This window comes from Mobula hypostoma, chromosome 23 (assembly GCF_963921235.1).
Source record: "Mobula hypostoma chromosome 23, sMobHyp1.1, whole genome shotgun sequence".
NCBI lineage: Eukaryota > Metazoa > Chordata > Chondrichthyes > Myliobatiformes > Myliobatidae > Mobula > Mobula hypostoma.
The window spans coordinates 15,872,080-15,896,736 of NC_086119.1; the positions used below are offsets into that span (position 1 = coordinate 15,872,080).

Here is a 24,657-nt window from a genome sequence, read left to right on the forward strand (position 1 = left end):
CCGGAGTCCATGCTGGTTTGGAGCTGCTCCCCGCCCCATCAGTGCTGCGCTCCAGCGTTTGCTCAGAGGAAGAAACAGCTGGATCAGGACAACATCCCATGTACCATCATTCTACAAGCCACGCCATTCGGGGACCTGGGCTACGTTACTTTTGTTTGTTTTCTGCTATATAACCATATGTGCCATCTGCTGTGGGTAATGTGTTTTGCATCTTGACCCTGAAAAAACAGTGTCATTTGGCTATATTCACGTATGGTTGAATGATAATTGAATTTGAACTTAAACTTTAATGGCCTGAGATGGGTTGAGATTTATGGCAGGGATCACTTTGCAGGAGTTTATTTGAGCAGAGCCTTTATGAACTGCAAGAAGCAGAATCCATAATCAAAAATACTGCAAAGTAATCCTCTAAAAGTGTGATGCAGTGGTTATCAAATATAACTGCAAAACTCTAAAATAAAAACCAAAAAGATGGAAGGAGAGTTACATAATACAAATTAAGTGCATAAAGATCAATTCCAGTTAAGAATTGTTTAAAGTGGTATATCCAATTATGTCCCTATTAGCTCTGAAGTTATTTCCTTTTAGTGAAGGCAGTAAATGGTTCCATTGACATCAGGCAGGCAATCTCTGAAGAGTACTGATAATGGCTGTGGTCACCCATCTTGTAAAGACTCTGCCCAGAGAAGGCAATGGCAAAGCACTTCTGTAGAAAAATTTGCCAAGAGCAATCATGGTCAAGATTATGGTCGCCCAGATCACGCAACATAGCACATACTGTGTGCATGCGTCGGTTGTGCATGCAGCCTGGTACAGCCGTTCCGATCTATTCTTACTTTCTTCTTCTTACTTTTTAATTTACGTTATTTTTTGTATTTTTTTTCTCTCACGGTAACACGTCGAAGCTGCACCCTCTCTAACATGCTGGTAGAGAGAGTTTTATTTGGGTTTTCTTTAGCGCCGGAAATGGTTACATCCCGACACGCGGGACAGAAGTAAGGTCGCATTGTGTATTCCACGGATCAGCAAATGCCAGCCGGTTTAGCGCGCAAAGCGGCGGACACCCCTGCTGAAATCCGGAGGAAAACATACAGAGGATGCAGAGGGGGATCACAAAGTCGAGGAAAGAGGACCGGGTCGAGACAACAGAGACTTTTGGAGAAGAGGAGTTTGGTGGGTAATACCGTTCTGGTTGACCGGAAGTGCACTGAGAGCGGTAAGCGTAAGGGGTTGGGTGCTTACTGTTCTGGCTAACAACGGACGGTGCAATCCGGGGCATATTACGATCGAGGAACGTGTTTGCAGACTGGATATTGAACTTTTTACTGTGGGACTTTGGCCACATTCCACCGTGATACAACACTTGGCGGCACGGGAGGTCGTTCCTGCCTGTGGCCATCGAACGTGCAGCTCCTCCCATGGAGGGTCAGACACCCTGAGCCAAATAGACTGGTCCTGGACTTATTTTCCATCTGGCATAGTTTGCATTTTGTTGTTTATTTGTTGGGGTTTTTTTGTATTGCTATATTTACGCTCTATTCTTGGTTGGTGCGGCTGTAACGAAAACAAATTTCCCTCGGGATTAATAAAGTATATCTATCTATCTATAATGATGATGAAGGTTGAATGTTTCACCCATTTAGACCCAGATAATCTCCACTTCAATCCCTTTTGTGCTATGTTTAGTAGGCAATTGGGAGAGGGGTAGAACACTTGAGTAGCCTACTAAATTTTATAGCTGAAAGCATGTGGGTATTGGCTAAGTACAGGGTGATGCTCAACTATAGCTGAGGCCTGCAGTCACAATGGCCACTTTAACAAGATGCTGAGGAGGGCTGGGTTGTAATGAGAGCCCAAGGCTTCCAAAGAGGGGAAGGCAAAGCTGCGCATGCAAGAGAATAACCAAATAGCTTGTGGTGACTAGCCATTATTTTTTCATATCCTTTTGAATCATGGAAATGAGAGCATGTTCAACCATATGACATGTTAGAGCCATACTGCAGGATATTGTTACACTGGGCTTCCTACATTTACTTGGATGCAACGAGTTATTTCACAGGTAACATCTTCTGACTATCCTGTTGCCATTGACATTCACAGAATGGTAGTTCACGTGCGATTTTTGCCATGGATGCAATGGCCTGAGTAGTATAATGGTGAGGCAGTACAAGATTGCCATGATCTTACTGAATAGTGGAGCAGGCTTTCGGGAGGAAATGGTCTGTTGCTACTATTTCTAAAGTGGTTATCAGAAATAGTCGCAGACATTTAAAATAAAAACGGGGGGGGGGTGGTGAAATTGCTGAGTTATAAGGGTGACAAGAAGTTGCAGTTCTGGCCCGAGTGCGGAGAGTGTCACTGAAGCAGATCAACAGTTCACCGATTTAAATGAGAGCTGTGTAGAATTAAAGAATAAAACAATAAATTCTAGGCCAACAGGGTCATTAATTAAAACTCTTAAAGATGTCGACTAGTTGCAGCTGGAAGTAGTGACTAAATACTATATGAGTACTATCCCTTTACAGCGTCAATTGAAATGGTACCCTTCTTTCCCAGACAAGGATGAAGATAATTAGGGAGTGTAGATGTTGTTGTGCTTTTGGTCAAGTCTCGACAAGACTCAAATGAGAGGAAGCAAGTTACATAGCACCACAATGGGACACTAATTAACTGGAACATGCAAACTCACGAACGCGATTGCGGAGGTTTCACAGTGCCTGCGAGGGCACGCAGACCCCGCGGCAGGGTCCATGCTTCTGACAGGGCCCGCCTCCCTCAGTGCAGCCCCCCCCCCACCCGAGGCATGAGAGACCTCTGCCCACTGGATGTTGAGACTTGTCCAGGATGTCACTGAATGTTACCCAAGAATGTTCCTCAGGGCCATACTCCTTCCAATCTATGACCTTACCCCACCCCGGAGAACTGCCAGGAGAGGCCACACAGAATACACTAGAGGACCATAACCAAGTGAGGGGTGGGGGTGGGTGGGGAGACTGGAGCAAGGGGTTTCCCAGCTTGAACTGGGAAACATGGAACATTGGATGGACCTTCATTGATGATGGTAGGTGGAATCTATATGAGACCTTGTTGATGGCCTTCTCCACTGCAAATGGTTCCACATGGCATGGGGCCAACTTGCAGTTCTTGAATTTCAAGGGAAGATCCCTAGATGCCAGTGAGACTTTTCACCCTGGCCTGAGAGTCCTTACATGCTGGGTATTTTTTTTGAGCGCACAGCAGGAAAGTGTTGGCCCGTCTCCACATGCACTTGTAGCACTGGATCAATTTTTAAGCAGCTGTAATTCCCACATCAAAATCCTGGTCAGGGAAGAACGGTAGCTGGAATCCTTTCTGGCCTTCAAAGGGGACGTGCTAGTGGAGGACGACTGGAAGTCATTGTGAGCGATCTCTGCCCAAACCAATTGGGAGCTCCAGGACGTGGTTTGGAAGGGATCAGATTCTCTCAATCTGACCATTTCTTTGGGCATTAGATGAGAGGCTGGCTGTGGTTCCCACAAAAGAATAGAAGAACGAAAACAGGACAAGAACTATGGTCCTCAATCAGACACTATATCCTGAAGGAAGCTGTGCAGTCTGAGCATATGCTGAACTAAGAGGGTGACAGTCTCACAACTACCAGAATGGTGATCTTTGCTTTAGAAAGGGGCAGGCCAGTGATGAAATCCACCAAGAGGTGGGACCAGGGGCAGTGAAGCACAGGCAGCGGCTATTGCAGACTGGCAAGGCGCTGGAATGAGGTCTTGTTCTGGGCACAAGTGGGACAGGCAGAGGCAAAGTTGTGAAATCCTGGGATACAGATGGCCACCAAAATCGTCTTGATAAATTCCAGGGTCTGTTGAACTCCAGGATGGCCAACCAGATGGAAGGAGTGACCCCATTTCAACTCACTGGGGTGCACCAAGCCAGGGACAAACAAATGGTTGGAAGGTCCCCCACCTGAGCAAAGATCTGACATTTCAGCAGCCCTTACCTCCGCCTCTGTACTCAAAATTACTGGAACAGCAACGCATGAGCGAAGAAGGATGGGCCCTGGATTGGTGTTGACTTTGGACCTGTTGAACTGTCGGGAGAGAGCATCAGCCTTAGTATTCTTGCTGCTGGGATGGTGGGTGAGGATTAAACTAGGTGAAGAAGAGAACCCAACAGACCTGATGGGGGTTGAGTCTCCGAGCATCCTGAATGTAGGAGAGGTTCTTGTGATCTGTCCAAACCAAAAGGAGGTCCTCTGCCCCCTCCAGCCAATGGTGTATGCTTCCAGGGCCTCCTTTATAGCCATAAGTACTTGGTTCCTGACATCATAGTTACACTCAGGCAGATCAAGCAACAGGAAAGAAAAGCACAGGAGTGCATCCGGCTATCCACAGAAGAGTGCTGGGAGAGTATAGCTCCAACGCCGACACCTGATATGTCCAGCTCGACAATGAATGGCAGGGATGGGTGTGGGTGCGGCAGCACTGGGGCTGTGGTGAAGCATCGCTTTAGTTCAAAGAATGCTGGGTGTGCTTTGCTTGTCCAACAGAGTACTGAAAAAGTCTTCTTGGTGAGTGGATTTACCGGGGGCCACAATAGAACTGATGAAGAAGTAATAGAAGTTTGCAAACCCCATAAAGCGCCACACCTGTCTGACTGGAGATGGTTTGGGCCACTCTGTGACAGCCCAAACTTTACATGCATCCATTTGAGCACTGGAAGGGGTAAGTATATTGCCCAAAAATGACACCTGCTCTTTAAGAAACTCACATTTCTCTTTTTTGGTGGAAAGGTTATTTTCGAGGAGCCTTCTGAGAACCCTCTGGACCTGCTGGACGTGTTCCTGGCGAGAGCAGGAAAAAAATAGAATATCATCCAAATATACGAAAATAAAGTGATTCAACATGTCCTTGAGCACATTGTTGACCAGGGCCACTGGCCAGACCAAAGGTCATCATGAGGTACACACAGTGGCCAGTGGCAGTGTTGAATGCTGTCTTCCACTCATCCTTTTCTTGGATACAAACAAGATTATAAGCATTGCACAGATCGATCTTGGAAAATATGATTGCTCCCTGGAGATGTCTGAACGCAGAGGCAAGCAGGGGAAAAGGCTAGCAGTCCTTCACTATGATGTTGTTTAGGGGTTGATAATCAATACTGGGGCGGAGCTTGCCATCCTTCTTGCTCACACAAAAAAGAAGCCCGCCCCTGCTGGCGAGGTTGACGGACGGATAAACCCCAAGGCCGATGTCTCCTTGATGTACTCTTCCATGGCCATCGTTTCAGGACGAGAGTGGGAAAAGAACTGGCCCCAAGGAGGACTAGTACCGAGTGAGAGATTAGCGGCACAGTCGTATGGCCGGTGTGGAGCTGGGAGGTAGCCTTCTTTTTGCTGAAGACCTCAAAAAGATCAGCATATTCAGCCAGAATCCCAGATAAGCTTTCACTTGCAGTTGACACAGGAGGGGGATTGGGGGCCAGGAACTTGAGCCGGACCCAGATAGGTAGACAGGCATGCCTGTCCCCAATCTTGGGAGTGCCTTTATGGACCAATCAATCCGTGGATTGTGTCCAGATAACCGGGGAAGGCCAAGCACCAGCAGCAGTTCAGGCAAATCAACTGGATAGAAGGAGAGTTGCTCCCTTCAAGCACAAGTTGAAGGGGTTCTGTGGAAAGAAGGATCTTGCCGGTGCCCAGAGGCCGACCATCCAGGGCCTTGACGTCAATATTCTCTCACAATTTCTGAGTCATAACTCTCCATTTTTGAGCCAGAGAGACATCCATGAGATTTCCAGCTGCCCTGGAGTCGATAAATGCCTGAAGTTGATGGGTCTGAGACCACCACGACAAGGAAACCAGGAGCATCACACAATTAGGGGAAACGATTGCAGGGAAAACCAGCCTGGCAGAACTCCACTTCCTCCTGACGAATATCCTCTTTCACTGGGCGCTTGGGACATGAAGCCCAGAAGTATCCTGGATCACCACAATGTAGGCAGCAACCCGCCCACCTGCATCAATCTCATTACTCCTGAGATAGACACATGCGCCCACACCTGCACAGGCTCCTCCAAGGACTGGGTACTGGGTGATGATACAGTGATCCAAAGAGTAGGAAGCACGAGGCATTCTTTCCCTGCACCACTCAGTTGCCCAGTTGTCAACTCAAATGACCAGGTTAATCAGGTCATCCAGGCTGTTCCGCTCATCAAGCACTGCGGTCTCGTGCCAGACCCCTGCACTCAGTCCCCACTGGAAAACAGTGATGAAGGATCTCTTGTTTCCTCCCATCTCCATTCCAAGCTTGTAGTACTTTAATGCAGAGCCCCTCTACCTTGGCATAGGTCCAGGGGTCAGGGGGCAGCCTCCTGACCCCATACCACAAAGCCAAAAACTCTCTTGAGCTTGGCAACAAATTGCTGAAACAACTGGGCCGTGGGGAAACCTTGTTCCTGTCGAATGTTGAACTGGCTGAGAAGGGTCCGTCTTAAGATTAGTTTACATGCATCATCACCAAACTGACTGGGCTGGGCTGGGAAAATCAGCTCATACTGGGTAATAAAATCCCTGCAGCCATCGGGGACATTGGAGTATCTGCCTGGCAGAGGAATACTCAGTTCTGCTCCAGACACAATTAAGGGAGTTTGGGCATTAGTAGCCAACGTTGCTGAGGCTGTTGGAAAGGAGGATCTGGGAGATGTTGGGAATGGTTCTGACATGGCCAAAGGCTGCTGAATTGCATTTGCGAGAGCAGTAATGGCTATAGCCCGATTCTGGCTATTGGTTGTATGCTGGTGAACCGCGGCTGTCAGAGCAGTGATAGCTGCCCTCTGGTCCCGGTTCTCTGCAGTGAGCTGCTGAACAGTCGCTGTGAGGGCTAACACCTGCTTTTTTTAAGCTGGGACTAGGCTTGCCGCTCTGAAAGTAGCTGTCACACTGTGTGAGAGACATAAATCAGCTCTACTGATCTTAAGTTTCTCCTCAGTTTGGACTGGGCCTGTCGCATTGCTAGTTACTTCACCCAACACAGCTTCAACTGACTGTAACTTATCTCTGAGCTGGCCAACAAATGTCAAGGGCAAGGTCATCTGTTCCCTCTCTCCTGGGTCCATTTTCATGGTTGACATTTGCTGACAAGCCATTGCGGGTGTGCCCCAAGTGCAGAGAGAGAGAGAGAGAGACCCTGAAGCGGATCAACAGTTTATTGACTTTACTAAGAACTGTGCATAATTAAAGAACAAAACAATAAACACTAGACCCACAGGGCCATTAACTACAACTCTCAAACGGAAAGTTAACGCCAACGCTGTGGCTGGAAGCAGTGACTAAATATCAAACGAATACTGCACCTTTACAGCATCATTCAAAGCGCTAGTCTTCTTTCCCAGACAAGGATGAAGATAAGCAGGAGCGCAAATGTTGGTGTGCTTTTAGTCGTCTCGACGAGGCTGGAACAAGAGGAAGGGAGTTAAATATTGTCATAATGAAACTCGAGTTAACTGGAATGAGCATACTCACGAGCACAATTGCTGAACCTGTTCCACAGCCCGCCTGCATAGGCGTGTGGACCCCGCAGCAGAATCCGTGGTTGTGACAAGAAGGTGGCACAATAGTGTAGCAGTTAGTGTAACACTATCAAAGTGCCAGCAACCAGGGTTCAATTTTGCTATTGTCTGTAGGCTCTCCCCATGACCGCATGGGTTTTCTCCGGGTGCTCATCCCAAACTTCTAAAGGTTACTAAGTTAGTTAATCACATGGGTAGAATTTGGCAGCACGGTCTCTTTGACCCCCGGAAGGGCCTGCAACTGTGCTGTATCTCTAAATAAAAATAAAGCACAGCAACAAGCCTTTTGTCCAACTCCTCTAACTAAGGTGCCAATCAAAGTTAATTCCATCCCCCTCAAAGCCTCTGAACCAGTCCAATCTGCATATCTTTTTTCATTTTTTTAAAAAAACATTATAATGTATCTGTAAAGGAAAAATGCTGGAAATACTCAGCAAGCCTGGCAGCATACGTGGTAAGATAAACAGAGTTAACATTTCATTTCAAAGACCCCTCCTTCAGAACCAGAGATAAAAGCAGGGTGATGTCTCTAATAGGGTAAAACTAGTGTGACCATGGGGATACGCTGTAAACAAGGTTATATGGTCAATGAATGAATGGGAGCAATTAAGAGTGTTCACAACACACATGGTAATCGGTTATACTTGTTAACTACCTTCTGGGTAAAGAAGCTGAAAGTCATGATGGAATTATTTATTACTGTCTTATGAGCGATTTTCCCTGCAAGTATAAATGTTGGCCTGGGAATGCATTTCAGAATCAGAACCGGGTTTATTATCACTGAATTACCGCAGGTCATGAAATTTGTTGTTTTGAGGCAGCAGTACAGTCCAATACATAAGAAACTACTTGAAGTTACAATACGAGATATAAAAAACTCATAGATAGGTAATGGAAAAAGCAAAATAGTGAGGTAGTATTCATGGGCAGAAAGCTGATTGCAGAAGGGACAAAGCTGTTCCTCAGGCGTTGAATGTGGGTCTTCAGGCTCCTGTACCTCCACCCTGATGGTAATAATTAGAAGAGGGCACGTCCTGGATGGTGAGGGTCCCTAATCTTCATTGCCTTTTGAGTATGCCCTCGATGGTGGGGAGGCGGGTGCCCATGAAGGAGCTGGGTCAAGCATATTTTTTTTGCACGCCTTGTAAAAAAAATTAGTATAATTAAATAGCAACTGGGATTGGAACTGCTATGTGGTCAAGCAATGCACTGTCTGCGATTGCTCCAGCGACAGAGGAGGATTTGGGGAGACTACTGCCCTGAGAGCACACAGAGGCCATTACCAGCTCACTGTGAAAGAGAGTGCTATTCCTTCCTGGGCCTCAACAATCACCTCGGCACCCAAAGCACCGAGAAGGAAGTCGCCTTAGTGTATTGGGGCTATCGAAGAAGTTAAAGCGTCCAGTACAGTACCGACCTGCCACCTTTTTGGGTGGTCTTCCTCAGAAGACAGCCTCGGGGTTCGTTCTGACCGGCCAGATGCCACGGGGAAAGGCCTTCTGCTCTTCCAAGCGAGGCTTCCAACACCACGGCACCGGGAAAGTGGGGTGTTCAGTCCGCCTGGTTACCTGTACCCTGAGGGGAGGGCCACAGGGAGAAGGTCCGTCACACGACGCAGTGATTCCCACCGACAACTTTCGAGAAGAGGCGGGCCCTGGAACCGCGGCTCCGGCGTAGCACTACGTTCCCTCAGAAACTCCCACCCTAACGCCCCCCACCCCCCACAACCAATCTGGCGCCCCTCCCCTCCAAATCGATCTTCCCCGTCCTTCCTTCGCCTCCTTCGCCCCTCTCTCCAACCAGCACCGTTTTGGCGCCCGTTTCTTTACAGTGTTGTCGTCCGTGTTAGAGACATAACGAAGGATCCAGACTTCGACTGTCCATCGTACGACACAGAGGCTGAGTTCTTATAGCATTTTGTTTGTTTGCCTGTGAATTGTGTTGGTCATCTCCGCATCAAGCCTCTTCCTCAAAGGAAGTCTCCCCTTCCGCGGCCACTACATAGGTCGTGATCCCTAATTTGTCCAAAAGAGCCTCCACACTCCTCAGGTCACTTTCAGCTCTCTTCCAATTAGGAAATCCAGCCGTGATTTCCAAACAAAAAGTAATTTTGAGATATAATGATAATGCCTAAGCGTTGCTTAAAATACTGAATGGAAGTACAGATTTCAATCAATTTGTTAATTGAAGCCTGCCGTAACATCATATTATTGGCATATCTAACATTCTAGCAGCGCACTTAAGGCAATTATTTACATTATTAGAGTGGTACTTAGAAAATGCTGGAACTCAGCACCTATGGAAAGGAGTAAACAGATGATTTTTCGGGCCGGGACGCTTCTTACAAATTTATAATGACACAGGGTCTGTTTTGCTTTTTAGCAACATATGTCAGATTTATAATGCAAAGGCTTTCTGGAGAGGAAGGGGCAATCGTCCTCGGGGCCAAAGACCAGTGAAGCAAGTTTCAGCACTAACGGTACCAGCTCAAGTAGGAAAAGAGCCTGGAAAGTGTGGGAGCACAACGAACGTGTTCATCCCGGCAAAGGCGTGGAGCGTTCGATTGTTCTAGATCGGGGCTTCCCAACCTTTTTTATGCTGGTAAGCAAGGAGCCCATGGACCCTAGGTTGCCAAGCCCTGTTTTAAAGCTATCGGGTCACAGAACTAATGAATAGGCATCAAATGAGCAGGTGAAGGCAATATGTCTTTGCCTCAGATCAAGATTATTGAAAATAGATGTGCAAATATCTGAGCCTTTGCAAAGCAAATGAGGAACTAAACACAATGCAAGATATTTTGTTCGAATATTATATCAGCTGCTTTGGTATTGAGGTTAATCTATAAATCCAACGAAAAGGAAGTTACACAATTTTCAGTTTCGAAAGCAGACCAAATATATTCTTTAAGGGCAAAAGGGTCTCTTATTTTAATGAAAAAAAATGACTGATTATGTTTTTGCAAAGCACTCAGCTGTTCCCTCCTCCTAAATTAAAATCAACAGTGCCCCTGAATGCCAGTCTTTGACACGGACGCGTTATCTGTGCGAAAATAAAAGCCAGGAAGTGGATTTCCTGCCCGACTGCTTCAAATACGGAGTAATTGAGCGTTTGTGTACATTTCGGCAGTCGAGGCATCTGTAGCTTATCAGAGAAGCCTACACAGGTGATAGACTCCAGCAAGCATGTTTCGAAGAAAACGCAGCGTTTCTTTTGGGGGATTTGGCTGGTGAGTGCCTTTTAAAAATATAACCATGTCTGTTTCTATTTGCAAAAATTGGAGCATTGTAAAAAAAAAAGTTTACTCCCCTTACATTATTGGAGATGAATACTGTCCGAAGCGCCATCGCTAATGTTTATCATCGGGCCCCGCAGTTTTCCATTTAATTTCTTCCAGTCCATTAGGAAGATTGCAGACTGTGCATTCCAATATGCCTGATGCAGTTGTCCCAAGATGATTCAATAAAACGAGCAGGCTGATCTTATTTTTGAGGGACCGTTAGAAGTGTGTGAAGCAGATTGTGTTTTGTGTTTGCACGTGTGGAACACATTACTGTACAGTGTGAACGGGGCATCCACTGAACGCTGGCAAAGCAGAGTGCCTCTGTACTGTATCATGGATCAATGGTGCCCAGCTATCAGATCTGAGCCAGGTTAGGGAAACCACAACTGATCTCAGCACCCCAGGTTAAAATACAATTGGTCAGGGTTTCGGCTTCAGATAGACTTCCAGAGTCGAGGAAGCAGCATTGCCTCTGGTGACCGGGTACCTAGCTTTTCTCTGGGAATTTTCTCGCAGGGGAAGGGAAAGGGTGGAGTCACTTTAACCACCCCCTCTCCACCAGAATTATGCCGTGCAGTGGAAGAAGCCCAGGGAAAATTTGTGGTGACCTTCTTGGCTCTCTGCAAAGTATCAGTCAGTCGTTAGCATTCAGTGCAGTCAGACACCTATGCAGTTAAGCTAAGATGGAAGAGCACTGTGTTGTCTCTCAGCTGAGATCTGGTCTCCGGCGCAATGCAACTATCCCAAATTCAGAGGAGTTTGTCATGATGCCAGTATTTATCCCTCAGTCAAGAGTCGATGGGCTGAATGGGCTAATTCTGCTGAAATACCTGATGGTCTAATTACCAGGTGAAGACAACCTTTAGCAAGAGAGTTTTTTTTAAGATTATGAGAACACTCAGTCCTCTTTTATTGTCATTTAGAAATGCGAACGTGCATTAAGAAATGATACAATGTTTCTCTGGCGTGATATCACAGAAAACAAGACAGACCAAAGACTAACCCTGACAAAACTAGGCACTCATTGGCATTACCATCATGAAATTCCCAACCTAATCCTTGGGGGTCAGTATTGTCTAAGAACATAACTGGCCCAGTCACAAAATACAGAGGCTAGTTATCTGTTCATTATCTCATTGTTAATTGTAAGAACATGCATAGAAATTGGCTTTCTTCAATATAACAGTAATTACAGTCCAAAAGTATTCTTATCATCTACAGTTTGCAATATGATGACTGGCACTGTACAAATATAAGCCTTTCCTTGTCAATATGTATCCTTATTAACTTAATATCCTTGTATGCTTATAACTGGCGCTGTGCAGAAGTTAAGAAACTTACATTTTTAATTTAGAGATACAGCACGGAGCGAGCCCCTCCGGTCCAACAAGCTGCACTGGCCAGTAACACACCTATTTAACCCTAGCCTAATCACAGGACAATTTACAATGACCAATTAACCTACTAACTGGTACATCTTTGGAATGTAGGAGGAAATTGGAGCACACGGAGGAAACCCATATGTTTACAGGGAGAACGTACAAACTCCTTACAGACAGCACCAGAATTAAACTCTGAACTCAGACTCCCTGATAGGCTTAATGTTCATCTTTAATGATGCAATGAAGCTGAGGCCCTTTCAACAGCCAGCAAAATAACGTAGTTAACATTCTTCTGCCTACAGATGGCATTGTGACATACTATAAACCACCACAAATAATTGCAGTAAAATTTATAAATCATCCTATGCATTATGTAACCAGATGAATTATGTTGCATCATTTTACTTTTGGGATGAGTGCTATTGGTCATCCTTCCTCATCCCTAATTGTCCTTAAAGAAATGGAGGGGTTACCTCATGAATCACTAGCTTAGTCTATATGCTGAAGCCACTATTAAGTAGAGGGTTCAAGGACCTCCAAGTGAAGGATTAGCCAACATACATTGTTGTTATTGATCCTGTCCATGCCTTGTGGCGTATCGGGTGGCAACTTTGCTATTTCTTTAGCATTTGTTTGTTTCTACGAGGCCGAGTTGCCAGCTCGATGCTAAGCCAGGATGGATAGAAATCATGAGAGGCGCCAGCCAGATTCGAACCTGGGGCCACTTGCCTCAAAGTCTGGTGCAGATGCCACTACACCACCGGCCAGCAGCCAACATATGGCTTAAGTAAAAGTCCTGTTGTGCTGTGTCATAGGGCAGTTATGAATTGGATAAAGCCCAGGCTGCATAGGTTCTCCACAATTCCTTCTCTGAAGGACTTTAATGAGTTCTTAACGATTTGATCGTCACCGTCATTGATCCTAGCTGTTTATTCCAAATTTATGTCATTTATTGAATGTAAATTGCTTTGCTGACATTGTGGGATTTGAACTCATGTCTGTCATTACTTGTGGCTTTGAGATTACTTCTCCAGTGAGGTAACCACAATGCTGCACACCACTTCTATGAGTACAAGATGCAATGAAGCAGCTGATGATCAAAATGATAGTGCGTTGCTCAACACAGATGGTTAGCGTGTTTCCATAATTCTGTCTTGAGGGTGTGGCCTGTTGAAGACAGCAGTAAGTAAAGCCACAGGGAGAGTTGCATTGTTTTTGCTGAGGTCTGTGCTCAAAGCTGCCAAAAAAGGCAGGAGATGTGGACACCTCCCTCTTTAGGCGAGGTGGACGAGGGCTTCCAAGCATTTCTGCCTGACCTCAGCCACACAGCTAGCATTGATAAGGGGTTCACAACAACAATAGAAAGAGAAACCCACATTTGTATAGCCCCTGCCACAAACTCACATGCTCCAAAGTGCTTTGCAATATTTTTTCAAGTATAGCCACTGTTTCAGTGCATGCTGCAAAGTCCTGCATAATGACCAGGTAATCAGATTATTTCATTGTGTTGTCTGAGGCATCAGCATTGGCTAGGGCAGAGGAAAGCATTTTCTGCTCTCTGAAGTACAGAGTGCCACTTTATTAGGTACACCTGTACGCCTGCTCATTAATGCAACTATCTAAGCAGCCAATTGTGTGGCAGCAAGTCAACGCATAACAGCATGCAGTCATGGTCAGGAGGTTCCGTTGTTGTTCAATCAAGCATCAGAATGGGAAAGAAATGTGATCTAAGTGACTTTGCCCGTGGAATAATTGTTGGTATCAGACGGGGTGGTTTGAGTATCTCAGAAACTGCTGATCTCCTGGGATTTTCACACACAACAGTCTCTAGAGCTTACAGAGAAGGGTGTGAAAAACAAAAAAAATATACACCCAATGAGTGGGAGTTTTGTGGGTGAAAATGCCTCGTTAATGAGAGAGGTCAGAGGAGAATAACCAGCTGGTTCCAGCTGACAAGAAGGTGACAATATCTCAAATAACCACGCATTACAACAGTGGTGTGTAGAGGAGCATGTCTGAATGCACAACATGTTGAAACTAGAAGTGGATAGGTTACAGCAGCAGAGGACCATGAACATAGACTCAGTGGCCACTTTATTAGGGAAAGAAGGCAATCCTGCCCTAAATGCCAGCAGCGTAATGGTCAGTAGGTGAGTATATGTCAAGGGGATGAGAAAATTGTCTTTGGTAGCAAGTGCGGAGTATTGTCTTCAGTGGAACCATGTGTGTAGAGGTGGAAACCACCAGTGACTCAAACTCTTGCGATTCTTAATCTCAGCGACCAATGATTAATCTCTGTTCCTAAGTTTTTTAAAATCCACTGAGGGCAGACTGAATCCCAGTTCAACAGCTCATCAAAAAGATGGCATCTTCAGTAGTGCTGGACTCTCTCAGTACTGCACTGGACTATTGGCTTCATTACAAGAGTGAGACAGGGACCTGCAACCACAGGGCCCAGAGTCAAGAATGCAGCCAACATTGCATTTGACCCAACAGGACCAATGGCAGGTGTTGATTTCATGTATTAAAATTAACTTAGAAATTAATACATACTTTAGAAAAATGAGGGATGATTTCATTGAAACTGATAAACTTCTTACAGCATTCCAAACGTGGATGCAAGGAATGTGCTTCCCTTGGCTGTGGAGGCTAGAATTGGGGGTGGGAGTTGCAGAATAAGGGGTGGGTCATTTAGGACTGAAACGGAGACAAAGTTCCTTACTGAGTGGTGACTGAATTCTCTATTTTGGACTGCTGAGGTGGATTAAACGTTCAAAACAGGGACTGATTTCAAGGTGCTAAGAGAATAGCAGTATGGAATCAATGTGGGCAAATAGTGCTGAGATAGGAAGTGAGTAATGGTCCATAAATGGCAGGACAGCTGGAGTATTGTGTGCAGTTTTGGTCTCCAAATTTGAGGAAGGACATTCTTGCTATTGAGGGAGTGCAGCGTAGGTTCACAAGGTTAAGTCTTGGGATGGCGGGACTGTCATATTTTGAACGATTGGAGCGACTGGGCTTGTATACACCGGAATTTAGAAGGATGAGAGGGGATCTGATTGAAACATATAAGATTATTAAGGGATTGGACATGCTGGAGGCAGGAAGCATGTTCCTCGCTGATGGGTGAGTCCAGAACCAGAGGTCACAGTTCAAGAATAAGGGGTAGGCCATTTAGAATGGAGTTGAGGAAAAACTTTTTCACCCAGAGAGTAGTGGATATGTGGAATGCTCTGGCCCAGAAGGCAGTGGAGGCCAAGTCTCTGGATGCTTTCAAGAAAGAGATAGAAAGTGCTCTTAAAGATAGTGGAATCAAATGTTATGGGGATAAGGTAGGAACTGGGTACTGATTGTGGATGATCAGCCATGATCACAGTGAATGGTGGTGCTAGCTCAAAGGGCCAAATGGCCTACTCCTGCACCTATTGTCTGTTGTCTTTTGACAGGCTCAAAGGCATTACATGAACGAATGTAATGCCTTCTGTTCAGAAGGTGTTGCCTTGAGTCACTAACTAACATCTGGATGAACTAATAAGAAGGAGCTGTTGGGACACAATCAAATTATGTTGGCCTAAAGATCTTCTTTAGAGCAACTGAACTTGGTTGTCTGCATTTCTACACCTCTAATTTCAGAAGCCCAATAGGTTTTGTTGTATCTCTTTGGACAAGAAGCTCTGAAGCCTGTGTAGCCTTGCAGTTGGACTGTTATGAACCTTTCCTAGCTCTCCTGAGTTTAGTTTTTGGGGCTGTGCTGGAGAGTTGTGAGCAGACACCACTGGGTTGAGTGACTGAGGACTGGAGTTGTGCAGGAGATGATGGAGAGGACTTGACTTGCTCCTCCTCCCACCCTTACCTGATGCTTCATCTGGGTTGAGTTTTCCTGTCTTGGACCATGAAGGAAGACCAATTGGACAGATTGCAATGGTGCCCTGGAGAGCACAAAATGTCAGGGGTTTTAATATGATGGAAGATATTTCATGGCTCCTAGGCCACCGGTAACTTCTGCCTGTGAGAGACTGCAGTCTAACTTTTAAAAACTTATGCCACTGCTCCTAGCTACACTTTCACCTCATGCTCTTGGTGTACATGGGGCATACTAGCAAAGGAGAGGGCAATGTGACATGTGCACAGGCAAATGGGGTACCTCATGTTGGGCCTGCACTTGGATGAAATGGCTGTCCCCATATCCAGTTCAGACAATGGGGCAACAGGGTGAGGGGAATGAGGCAGGACGAGGGTGGTGGGGGCAGGAGAATAATGAGTTCTACATTATTTTACAACATTATCTTCTTGAGATTTAACAGTTTTTGAAAGTCATTTGTTTTTTTTTTGGTTTCAAAACAAAAGCATTTGTGACAGTCTGTCCGGTGTTGATCTGAATGCATAATGCCAGCTATGAAGGTGTTTTAAACATTGCCATAGCCAGTTATTCTTTGGAATTGGGTCACTGTGGAGATGTTGCTCATTGTGGAACTTTGGCTGAGTTTTGAGCATTTGCACTTCTGCACAATCAGATAACTTATAGTGATTTAGAGAGTTTATCAGGAAATGCAGCCCCTCCTTTGACTGAAAATTGCACACACCCATTGTGGTAAAGCAGCAGTTAATCTTTCAGAGCATTCTTGTTTTCAATGTTTAAAAAAAGCCTTACAGTAATGTATGAAAGTAAAAAGCCAGTGCTTTTTAATATAATGAAATTGCTCAATAGCCAGATTCTTCCTTGTCTTTGTGAACTTCTTGGTGTTGTAACACACTCTTTAAACCATCTGTCCTTTTAATCCAGACCTTTGCTCACATTGTAGGCTTCCTTCTCTGCTCTTCCTTCATTTAAAATCAACTGAAAATGTGCGTTCTTTGACAAAACATTGAGTCGTTATTTCCTCCTGTTGCTCAACATCTTCTTCTATCTTCTTAAGCCTCACTGAAATATGTTGGAATGTTTCTCTGCATTAAAGGTAACACATTCACTTTCACATATTATGCTTAACCCATCTCTGTTCAACATATAGTGAAAGATTTTCTCTCCACTTTCTTCATTCTTCAGCCAGGTTAGTTGTCTGAAAGGCAGGAGGTACGGGAGCTTTAAGTACCACACCACCAGGTTCAAGAAAAGCTATTACCATTCAACCATCAGGCTCCTGAACCAGTGTGGATATCTTCACACACCTCAACTCTGAACTGATTCCACAACCTATGGGCTCACTTTCAAGGACTCTACAACCCATGTTTCTGTTTTATCTATTTTTTCTTGTATTTGCACATTGATTGTTTTGTCAATCTTTGTATGTTTTTCATTGATTCCATTGTATTTTTTGTTCTTCTGAGAGTACCTGCAAGAAAATAAATCTCAAGTAACAAATACATACTTTGATAGTAAATTTTCTTTGAACTTTGAACTTTGAAAATCCAGCTGTTCAGGTGGCTTTATTTACTCTGTCATATACTACTCAATTAAGTCACATGGCTCCCTATTTCTCAGTACATACTCAAGTGTTAGCTCAGATCAGAGGGATTGCACCTAGTAATCAGTAGTTGAACATAGACACAGTCTTAAGTTTCATAGTTTCATTAACCACCACTTCTCAACAGTGTCTCAGTTTCACTTTCTCTAAGATATTGCAGCACAGCCAATGAGTTAACAAGGCCAGAGAGCTGCATTTCTACAGTAAAATTTCTTACTAAGTCTATAGAAACAGCTTCTGCAGAGGCAGAAGCACTCTAACATGAAAACAGAACAATCAGTAAGTAGACAACAACTGTGGAAAAAGAAACAGTAAGAAAACAAGAACACAAGAGATTCTGGAGATGCTGGAAATCTTGAGCAACGCACATGAACTGCTGGAGGAACTCAGTCTGTCAGGCAGTATCTATTCCCCTCCATAGATGCTGCCTTAGTTGCTGAGTTAGTGTTTCAAGTCAGGACTAAGAAGGAGATAATTGAACATAATTTTGTTAAAGAAGCTGGGGGAAGGATGGTGAGTTCCTTCAGCATTTTGTGTTTGTTGCCCTGCCATAACAGCATTGAAAGCCACAAACACTGCCAGCTTGACATCATAAGACATAGGAGCAGAATTATGCCATTTGGCCCATCGAATCTGCTCTGCCATTCCTCCATAGCTGATTTATTATCCCCCTCAACCCCATTCTCCTGCCTTCACTCTGTAACCTTTGACGCCCAAACTAATCGAGACCTATCAACCTCCCCTTTAAATGTACTCAATGACTTGGCCTCCACAGCCACCTGTGACACTGAATTTCACCTTTAGGGAATCCTGCATGAGGACTTGCAAGTCCATTTGCACCTCTGTTTTTGGAATTTTCTCTATATTTAGAAAATAGTCTACAACTTTATTCCTTTCACCAAAGTGCATGACCTTACACTTTCCGACACTATATTTCATCTGCCATTTCTTTGTCCATTCTGTCAATCTTTCCAAGTCCTTCTGCAGACTCCCTGCTTCCTCAACACTACTTGCCCACCCCCCACCTATCTTCATATCACCTGCAAACTAGGTCACAAAGCCATTAATTCTGTCATCCAAATCATTGACGTATAACGTGAAAAGAAGCAGTCCCAATACTGACCCCTGAAGAACACCACTAGTCACCGGCAGGCTAGAAAAGACAACTTTTCTAGTCAACTAGAAAAGACCCCCTTTATTCCCACTCTTTGCCTCCTGCCAGTAAACCAATCTTACCTTGTTAAGTATCCTCATGTGCGGCACCTTGTCAAAGGCCTTCTGAAAATCCAAGTAAACAGCATCCACTGGCCCCCCCCCCCCCCACTTTGTCTATCCTGCCTAGTGTTTCCTCAGACAGGTTTGTCAGGCAAGATTCCCCCTTAAGGAAACCATGCTGACCTTGACCTATTTATTATGTGCCTCCAAGTACCACAAAACCTCAGCCTTAATAATGGGCTGCAACATTTTCCCAACCAGTGAAGTCTGGCTAACTGGCCTATAATTTCATTTTCCAGTCCCGGAGAAGGGTCTCGTCCTGAAACGTCGACTGTTCACTCTTTTTCATAGATGCTGCCTGGCCTGCTGAGTTCCTCCTGCATTTTGTGTGTGCCACCCATATAGCCCTCACTTTTCTTTCAATCATGTGCCAAAGAGTCTTATACTTAGTGGCCACTTTATTAGATACACCTGTACACCTTCTCTTTAATGCAAATGTAATCAGCCAATCACATGGCAGCAACTCAATGCATAAAAGCATGCAGACATGGTCAAGAGGTTCAGTTGTTGTTGAGACCAAACATCAGAATGGGGAAGAAATGTGATCTAAGTGACTTTGACTGTGGAATGATTGTTGGTGCCAGATGAGGTGGTTTGAATATCTAAGATTAGCTTAGCGCTAAAACAGGTGGGTATCACCTCGGGTTTTCACACACAACTGCCTCCAGAGTTTACAGAGAATAGTGCAAGAAACAAAAAGCATCCATTGAGTCGCAGTTCTGTGAGTGAAAACACCTTGTGTATGAAAGAGGTCAGAGGAGAATGACCAGACTGATTCAAGCTGACCGGAAGTGACGGCAACTCAAATAACCACTCATTACAACAGTGGTGCGCAGAAGAACATCTTTGAATGCCTAACATATTGAACCTTGAAGTGAATGGGCTACAGCAGCAGAAGACATGAACATACGCTCAGTGGCTACTTCATTAGGTACGTAATAAAGTGGCCACCAAGTGTATGCCCCTGATGAGTTTTTTATTACAAATTGGTGCCATTCCTCTACTGTGACTGCCAAGACTGTTTTAAATAACAGATTTATGTGATTGCTTAAATTTAACTTGCCCATCTCCAATAATGTGACTGGAACTGATGTCTTGATCAATGATCCAGAATTTTTATTTCAGAGATGCAGCCGCACCATCCAGTAACGCATCTATTTTAGTATTAGGCTAATCATGAGATAATCTACAATAACCAATTGACCTACTAACTGGTATGCCTTCGCACTGTGGGAGGCAACTGGAGCACCCGGAGGAAACCTACACGTTTATGGGGAGAACATACAGACTCTATATAGACAGTGCTGGAATTGGACTCCAAACTCTGGAATGCCCCGAGCTGTAATAGCATCGCACTAACCCACTATGCTACCGTGGCTAATTCTTCCCATTAGCTTGGTAACTTTACCACCACACTGATGATTTTGTCATTTAACCCCCTGAACAGTGACCAACTTCAGGGGAGACTGAGAAAGAAAGGATCGGGGTGGGTAAGGGACATGGACAATGACCTAGAAGCAGAGGGTTATCAGGGGCTGTGCAGACACTTTTCCTATCCTATTATCTAGGTGACAGAGGCTTAGCAGTAGGAAGCTGATGGAAAATGTAACACAAAGAAAATAATTCAGTGATTGATAAACTCCTGAAATAAGGAATTAGTTGCTTCTTGTACTTCCACTAATTAGGCAGTAGATCCTGCTGGGTTTTTGTTTTTCAAGATGCCTGTTTGGTAGGAAGCCACAAAACTGTAACTCTGCAGCTGTGAATCAGAATGAACAGTAGGAACTCGGGGATCTGCAGAGCAAAGAGTGACAGCATTGAACAACGAGCCTTGCCAATGGGAAATTGAAATTAGCATTCAGCTGGCTTAACGCAGCTTAAATTTTACTGGGCCAATGCCAGATGTTAAAGGGACACTATCTACACAACCAGTGTTTGATAATCATCTCTTCGGAATCAGGTTTATCACTGACATATGTCATGAAATTTGTTTTGCAGCAGCAGTACAGTACAATACATAAAAAATTAAATTATATTTTAAAACTATGTCTACTATATGTAATAAAATTAAATAAGTTATGCAAAGTAGTGTAAATAAAGAATAAAATAGTGAGGTAGTGTACATGGTTTATTGTCCATTCAGAAATCTGATGGCAGAAGGGAAGAAGCTGTTCCTAAAACACTGAATGTGTTTCTTCAGGCTCCTGTACCTCCTCCCTGATGGTAGTAATGAGAAGGGGGCACATCCTGTGTGGTGATGGTCCTTAATGTTCGATGTCACCTTTTTTCATCGCTGTTTGAAGATGTTTTCGAAGATGAGGAGACTAATGCACACAATGATGATAGCTGAGTTTGATTTTTAGAGGAAAAGTTAGAGATAGCAGGGCTCTTGATACCAATATTTTAATGTGAAATGGTGATAGTTCCAGGTTGTTTTTTTCCTTCTTTTCCCACAACAATGTGAAGAGCCATGCTGGGAATATACACTGGTGAGGAATCATAGTCAAGGAGGCGTAAGTATATCATAAATTGTAGTCTATTTTAAACTAAGCTATGTAGAAATTTCTTCTCTCAGATTATAGTGAATCTCCAGAATTCTCTGCACCCCACCCCTCCCCCAAGTATGTCAACACCAGATCATTAAATATATTTAAAGTGAGATAGATAAATGTTTGAGTGATTGAGGAATTAATGGTTTTGCGAACTGGCACAGAATAGGAATTGATCCCAGCTTAGATTACCCATGATCATATCGAATGTCATGGCAAGCTCGTGAAGCCTGGTGGCCCACTCCTGCTCCAGCCACCATGAAGAGGCAGCTGCTGATCAACCCAAAAGGCTGGACTGGAGATAGGAGATAGATACTCCTTGAAGGCCAGCAAGGTGTAGACGTGTAGAGCCTGGTAGACAGCTAAGTCATTTATGGGCAGCCTGCTGAGAAAGTGCACTGGGGCCCCACTCCCACCCTCACCTGTGCAAAGGCTGGATTAGTGCCTTGAGAGTGTGTGAGACACGAGTGAGAGGGAATCTCTCAGGGACATGGTACTTCTTCCTGCTTTTTACAATTGAACAATAATGTAGGAACAAGCTTGGATGGTACTTGTTGGTATTATGGATCAGCGTTCCTACAATTCTATTACCTGTTACAATTAAACCTCACGTTTAATTTCTTGCTTTAGTTCCACAGTTTCTGGCTCAGTGTCTACCTCTTCTTGTTTTTATCATGGCCGTAGCATATTTTTGCTAAGGATTGGGAGGATTCCTCTTGACTGGTTGCCGTCAGTTTAAAGTAGGATTCAGATTGTTTGGGTTCTGTTTGGAGCTTTTCCAAATGACTGTCACATTTGACCACTTTACCATTACTGCTCAGACCTGGAAGAAACCACAACGATCAGTTCAATTTGATTTACTTTTCTGCTTCCCATTCCCCACCTGCACCAATTATTGCCACCTAAGCAGTTTGTTTCTGTGGGCTATGTCAGGCTGAGGTAACTCAGAAATACGTTACATCCAAGTCCAGCTATATCAGGGGCTCCCAATCTGGGGTCCATGGACCTCTCGGTTAACGGTGGGGGTCCATGGCATAAAAAAGGTTGGGAACCCCTGAGCTGTATTGTCTGTGCTGACTTTTTGACCAATTCCCAATTCCCACATCGCCCTCCATTTTCCTATAACCATATAGAAACATAGAAAATAGGTGCAGGAGTAGGCCATTCGGCCCTTCGAGCCTGCACCGCCATTTATTATGATCATGGCTGATCATCCAACTCAGAACCCCACCCCAACCTTCCCTCCATACCCCCTGATCCCCGTAGCCACAAGGGCCATATCTAACTCCCTCTTAAATATAGCCAATTAACTGGCCTCAACTGTTTCCTGTGGCAGAGAATTCCACAGATTCACCACTCTCTGTGTGAAGAAGTTTTTCCTAATCTCAGTGCTAAAAGGCTTCCCCTTTATCCTCAAACTGTGACCCCTTGTTCTGGACTTCCCCAACATCGGGACGGAAACAGGCCATCTCGGCCCTTCTAGTCCCTTCCCTATCATCCATATGCCTGTCTAAGAATTTCTTAAATGTCTCTAATATATCTGCCTCTACCACCAACCCAAGCAGCACATTCCATGGACCCACCACACTCTGTGTGATAAAATCTATCTCTTGATATCCCCTTTATACATTCCTCCACTCACCTCAAAATTATCCCCCCTTGTTTTAGTCATTTCCACCCCGCTAATAGTCTCTGGCTATTGACTCAAACCATTCCTCTCATCATATTATACACTTCTATCAAGTCTCCTCTCATCCTCCTTCATGCCAAAGATAAAAACCTAGCTCATTCAACCTATCCTCATAAGGTGTGCTCTCCAATCCAAGCAACATCCTGGTAAATCTGCTCTACATCCTCTCTAAAGCTTCCAAATCCTGGGAAAGTTTTAAAAACATCTGATGGAGTGTTTCCTTCAACATGCTGTTTTACACAACCTAGTTGAAAAGGTCACACAACCATCTGGTTATTATTTTCATATGAATGTATCTCCAATGTCCAGGAATGGAAAAGACTCCAGAAAGTGGTGGACTCAGCCCAGTCCATCACTGGCAGAGCTCTCGCCACCACTGAGTACACAAGAGGGCAGCGAAGACACCCCCCCCCCCACTCCATCCAGGCCATGTCCTCTTCTCTCAACTACTATCTTTCAGGAGGTACAGTAGCCTTAGGTCCCACACCACCAGGTTCAGGAACAGTTATTACCCTTCAAACATCAAGCTCCCGAACCAGTGTAGGTAACTTCAATCATCTCACCTCTCAACTGATGCTACAACCTACAGGCTCACTGTCAAGGACACTTTATAATTTGTTCTCAGTATTATTTCTCTTCTTTGCGCAGTTTGTCTTTTGAACATTGATTATCAGTCTTTGTCTATGTATAGTTTTTCATAAATTCCATTGTGCATTTTTCCTGTAAATTCCTGCAAGAAAATGAAGCCCAAGGTAGTACCACAGACATACTTTAATGATAAATTTGCTTTGAACTTTGAACTTCTCTTTCATTTTGAAAGAAATATATATTTGAAAATGAAGAATCCAGGTGTTGCTATGATAGTATATTTGGGGTTAATACATGGATTTAGCTATTCTTCCCACCAGTTGCTTTCCAAAGAGGGAACCACCAGATAGAAGCATAAAGCTGGATGTCTGGCACTGACCAGTGAGGACCACCTGATGGAATGGGCAAAGGTTTCAAAAGCAGAGAGCTGTATCATTGCCTTCTGATATAATGTGACCTGAAACCCATTTCTAATAAATATGTACACAAAGAGTTAAGTGGCTTGCAATCTTTGCTTGTCCTGCATCTTGCGGATGGGCTAAAAATATATAAGGGCACTTGCTAGAAAGGGTAATTATGCTTAAGGTGGTTAAGTCACCTGGTCCAGATGGGATGCGTCCTTGCTACGGAGGGAAATAAAGGAGGAAGTCTTAGAGGCCTTGACTATAGTCCTCCAAACATCTGTTGGTTCGGTGGAGATGCCTGAGAACTAGAAAACTTCTTTATATTCAATTTCAAAAATAGTGTACAGAGATAAACCCATGAACTACAGACCTAACAGTTTTAATTTCTTTCAAATTAAACTGAAATATCAGTTTAATCTTTCTTATTAACTGAGAAAATCGTTATTAAGGCAATTGTGGACTTCATA

The 24,657-nt window shown here is 44.4% G+C and overlaps 1 protein-coding gene across 5 annotated transcripts in view; it reads left to right on the plus strand.

The window, feature by feature from the left end:
* LOC134337121 (rap1 GTPase-activating protein 2-like) overlaps positions 1-24,657 on the plus strand; it is a 502,203-nt gene that overhangs the window by 156,018 nt on the left and 321,528 nt on the right. Inside the window, exon 1 of one of the 5 annotated variants that reach the window (XM_063031983.1) lies at positions 10,688-10,786. The exons of 3 other annotated variants lie outside the window; for them this stretch is intronic. In XM_063031983.1, the coding sequence (XP_062888053.1) occupies positions 10,743-10,786 (44 nt within the window). In that variant the 5' untranslated portion in view covers positions 10,688-10,742. Of the gene's footprint in view, positions 1-10,687; positions 10,787-24,657 lie in introns of those variants that run through there. One more of the 5 variants, XM_063031985.1, reaches the window with a different exon arrangement.